The following is a 5,077-nucleotide window of genomic DNA, read 5'->3' on the forward strand; positions in this document are numbered from 1 at the left end:
TGAAAATCATTTTTTCAGTTTAAGTACAAAAGTTACCCAAGGAAGTAATATATAGGAGTTAATTATTTTTTTTATGTACCTATCAAAGCAAGTTGTTTTATGTTTAGAGTGATGATAGAATCTATTTTAAACACCAAAACAAAACTTTAGATTAATTACATTTAATTGATACATTTTAAAAAGATAATTATTAAGTAAGGATAATTCATCAGATAATATTATAGAAATTTGAGAAATAGATGAATAATACATGAAAGAAATAAGCCTTTAGCTTATTTGCATGGACACTTTATTAACTAGTAAAGCTTTGATATAATCCTTCATTATTCCTCCTGAATTTGTATAATTATCTTGTTCTTTGTAAACTACGTCGATCATTCGTGCAAGATTCACAACACGCATGAGAAACTTCATTGGTACTTGAGTAGGACTAAGACATTCTTTATTAATGTCCTTCCAGGCCCTCTCAACCAACTTACGCAGTTCTTTAATGGCATTTTTCCTTGAACTATTATATTGCTTCATATAGCAATCAACGCTTGAGACAACATGTCCTCTTTCATGCTCAAACTGCATAAATATAGGATAACAATTTAACATGAATGCAACTAACTAAATTTAAAGAAATTGGAAATTACATAGGGTTTTTGGTTCCTAATAATTACTTTTTGCCAATATTATTATCTAAATCACTATGTTTCATTATTTAAAATGCTAAAAGTTTTTTTCAAGACAAAAAAAAATATTAAAGCCAAAAAATAATTTATTCTAACTAAACAACATCATAATTAATCTAGGACCCAAACATATTTTAAGAAAAAATATTATTTAATCTCGTTCTCCTACCTTTCTAAAGTAAGAGGAATAAGTGAACCTATATAGTAAATTAATGGTTTTGCATCCATGTTTTAAAATAAAATGTGTTGAGTTCCATATATTTAACCTAGTAGCATTGGGCATATGAGTAAGAATAATTTATTATTATTATTTTCTAAGAGTGAAATATGTTTTTAATTTTTCAATTTTGATGCGAAATTGAAATTTGTATATGATTAAAGTTTTACCACATTTTAGTTTCTAAACTTTAAAATGAATGAATATAATCTTTTTAATCTTATTAAGTTAATTTTTTTTTTTGTGTCAAACACGTTTTACAGTTGACATTGAAGTGGATTATATAAAATGTTGAAATTGAAATTTGTATGTGATTGAAGTTTTACTACATTTTAGTTCCTAAACTTTAAAATGAATGAAAATAATCTTTTTAATCTTATTAAGTTAAATTTTTTTATGTGTCCAACATGTTTTACAGTTGACATTGAAGTGGATTATATCAAATGGTGTAAATAACATGAACAAAATTTAACATAATTAGACTAAAAAGATTATATCAATTCATTTTAAAGTTTCAGGGACCAAAATGTATTAAATTTCAGACAAAAATGATTTTTTTCAATTTCACATCAAAATTTAGAGAATAAAAATTTATTTAACCCATCTTTTAAACATAGATTTTGTGAGATTCCCATCCCATAAAAATGTTTAACCTTAGGTAAGTGCATCCATATAATGTACTGAACAGAAATAGCAATGGGAGTTTAAAATATATCTCACTTCCAGCAATGTCATCCATGAGCCTACCAATAAGTGAAGCAGCTTCAATAATTTTTGGGTGACTCGTTGTCCATATGAGGACCTCCTCTGTTGTTTCTTCCATGCCCAAGAAAGATACGGTTGTCAACATAGCATAAGTGCTTGTCACAATTGCAACTTCCATATACTCTTCTACTGTTGGTATGTGATTGGAATGAAACCATCTTGACTCAGTAAGGTATGCTTGGGCTAGTCTTTTCATCTATAAGAAAAGGTACAAATATCTGATAAGAAGTTTCTTTGGTAACTTTGTTGCTTACAATAATATTTTACTACATTATTAGCTAGGGATCAAAAATTGGTTACCCAATTTACACAGTAACAAAAGGTTCGTAGTACGATTTTCAAGAAAGGTCAAATTAAGTCACATGATATGTTGCGAGCCCAAAATTCTTTATATAGAGAGATAATACACCATTTTGTTCAGTAACGTTGGTAATTGAAGAGATACAGATTTTTACGAACCTTTTAATTCTACATAATGAAATACTCGTTTTTAAGACAACAAATAAATAATAAAACTATTATACATTCAAAACTATTAGATAGATAATAAAAAACACTTAAACATACTTCATTTTTAGAATACTTGACGAAGTATTCTTTTCCTTGCTTTCTCAACTCCTGCTCTGTTTCTTCAAAAATATTCAAAAGTGCCTTATAACATAATTTCATATATTCTGGAAGATTAACCAATGAGGAGATATCCCACCTGCTAATCATTAGAAAGTTTACTTTAAATTTTTTTAAAAAATAATAAGATTAAAAAGATACTAAATTGAAGAATAAGATTGAAAAGATACTAGTATAAAAGCATTTTTTTTACCTTTCTATTGCATTGGTAAAAATCTCTAGCTCATCAATGGTTCCATAAGCATCATACACATCATCAATTATGGATATCATGGCAACAACCTTTTTCAGTATCCTTCGAGCAAGGCAGTATTGCGGCTCATAATAGACTCCAACAATCCAGAAACAAACTTCCACAATCCTATCTCGTACAAATGGAAAATTTGTCGAGACATTCAAATCTTTAACCCACCACCTGAACAAAAAAAATCCCAATTAATAGTTGGATTTATTTATTTACTTTTTATTTAATAATAAAAAAAAACTTTTGGAGAAAATATTACTTGGTCACATTGCTGACTTCTTTTTGATGGAGCTTCTGCAACATATTAAAATCTAGTTTTGCAAAGGTTAACAAACATTGATTATGTGATGGATCTTGTTGGTAGAAAGATATATAATATCTTGCCTCCAACCTAGGCATTCCCTTGCGAAGTGCTTGTCCTATGCTGTGGTCCACTAACCCAGAAAGAAAGGGGCTTAGTTTGGTAGTTAATGACTTAGTTAACTCACTAAGAGTAAAACTATATGCCTCTTCCAGTATGTCTTCCCCATGGAATCTTAATTGGGATGCTTCATACAAGCTCAACATTCCTTGTACATCATTCACAATGCTTTTCTTAAACTTTCCTGCTTCGTCCATGAATTTGCAAAATACAACTGTTTTTTAAGCAAATAACATGTTAAATTTCAAGATTCATACAAATTTCACGATGACTATATTTAGATTCTATATACAAGATAAAAATCTTCTCCGAAATTTAGGCCTTCTTGAATAATTTCTTTGTAAATATTTATAAAAAATAAGGAAAATATATGTAAATATTATAAACAATGCTTTTCTTTTCTTTTCTTTCACATGTACCATAATATTATGTTTCAAATTAAATTAATTTTGATGAAGTAATTATTGTTTAGCTGTTGTATTTTAAAATTAGTTTGGACTTATTTTTCATCTAAACTTGACTATATGACGGCTGTAGATAAAAATAATGTCATAGTGATGTAAATAAAAGCGTAAACGCAAATGAGGAATAAAAAATTAACATGGTTATATTTGGTTAGTAAAGTTTAAATTTGGTATAATAGTAGAAATTTCATACCCGATAAAATAGGATATCCTTGTTGTCTAAGCAACCGGAAGAGCAAAGCGAGATGATGCAGATCATTATCGTAACCTATTATATTATTCTCCTTTGTCGAAATCTCATAAATTTGATGCAATGCCTCATCAATTTCATGTTCAAAATGATAAGAAACACCCAATCGTTGGACTGAGTTGATGAAGTTCAATTTAGAAAGAAAATTATCATCAATAGGAGACACAATCATCTTCCTCACATAATCTTTTAACAGTGGAACTTGTTTGATGTCGCTATCATCTTCCTGCATGTGGTTATGAAAATTCCAGCGTAAGAAAATTTTGTTGCTTTTGGCAACAGCAAATACTAAGTTACGATGCCAACACTTTAAAACCATACATATAGTAAATAATTGTTCTTATGAATGTATTTCTTTTATGAATTTTGATGTAAATATGTAACCATGAAGTACTATAACTAATATTCCAGATTAATACACTACTAAAATTATTCCAAACAAATAACATAACTAAGTAATGCTGACATTGAGTACATGAATCTAAACCTAAAAAGTAAGATTAGACATGAATGGGTTATGCACTTACATGAAAATTAGAATCATAGGAAAGGAAATAATCCCCCCAAATGGAAGGATGAAAAGTTGCGGTGCGTCGAGGAAAGATTGAGTTGGGTTTGGCATCACGAGGGAAAACAGGAAGTGATGATGATGATACTATAGACATGCTTGGTTTACTAGTATGTCAAGGGATATAGGATGATTTTTGCTTTGAATATTCAAAAACCCAAATTCCATTAATTTATAGCAAAAGCAGAGAAGATGGCACATTCACTGACCAAGTTTTTATGTAGGTCCAAAGAGAATTTGAAATATATCTTTGGGAGGGTGAAAAAATCACTTAAATTTACTATAGTTTTATTTACATTTCACATTTTGAATTCAAAAATATTCTAATTCAAAGGCAATGCAGTTAAGTAACATCATTCAATCATTACATTCAAGATATTATCCACTTTAGAATTTAGAACTCCGTCTAGATTTGGTTCTTAAAAAACCGTTCAAAGGATTGAATGAGAAATGAATATTTAAAGTGTCATTGACTTCAACTCTTAAACAATGTAGGACTATTAGTTATATAAGAACCATAAATATTTTATTATTATTTTTAATTAATCATATTTGATATGTACTTTGAAAAATACTACTTTGAAATATATCTTGATATTTTTTTGTAAAAAAATAAATATCCACTTTTAGAAAAGAGATTTTCTTCATTGATTTTGAAGTTCAAATTACATCACATAAAGGATTGATGTGAATTGGGAGACAGAGAAAATCAAGATAAAAAAAAAAAAAACATTATACGTTGGATTGAAATCCCAACAAACGAAAAAAAATTGGTATTTTGTACGTTGGACAAACGCTACTTGATTTATGTGATCTTTATTTAAGTCTGTATAGATAGTTTTAT

At 28.3% G+C, this 5,077-nt stretch overlaps 1 protein-coding gene across 4 annotated transcripts; it reads right to left on the reverse strand.

Annotated features, from left to right (window-relative positions):
• Positions 1 to 251: 251 nt before the first annotated feature.
• LOC114170648 ((-)-germacrene D synthase-like) lies at positions 252 to 4,358 on the reverse strand. 4 transcript variants are annotated; one of them, XM_085668696.1, is made up of 7 exons: positions 4,193 to 4,358; positions 3,609 to 3,891; positions 2,790 to 3,165; positions 2,480 to 2,701; positions 2,227 to 2,365; positions 1,612 to 1,855; positions 252 to 572 (listed from the first exon to the last, which is right to left on the reverse strand). In XM_085668696.1, the coding sequence occupies exons 1-7, from the start codon at positions 4,328 to 4,330 to the stop codon at positions 268 to 270; spliced, it is 1,707 nt and encodes a 568-aa protein (XP_085524822.1). In that variant the 5' UTR covers positions 4,331 to 4,358; the 3' UTR covers positions 252 to 267. The 4 variants fall into 4 exon arrangements, with proteins under 4 accessions (XP_085524822.1, XP_085524823.1, XP_085524821.1 ...); XM_085668697.1 differs by having other exon boundaries at positions 2,227 to 2,368; XM_085668695.1 differs by having other exon boundaries at positions 432 to 570; positions 1,642 to 1,855; positions 2,227 to 2,368.
• Between the last annotated feature and the right edge of the window lie 719 nt (positions 4,359 to 5,077).

The sequence above is a fragment of the Vigna unguiculata genome, chromosome 11 (assembly GCF_037176805.1).
Source record: "Vigna unguiculata cultivar grain cowpea cultivar isolate G323 ecotype 2 chromosome 11, ASM3717680v1, whole genome shotgun sequence".
In the NCBI taxonomy this organism is placed as follows: domain Eukaryota; kingdom Viridiplantae; phylum Streptophyta; class Magnoliopsida; order Fabales; family Fabaceae; genus Vigna; species Vigna unguiculata.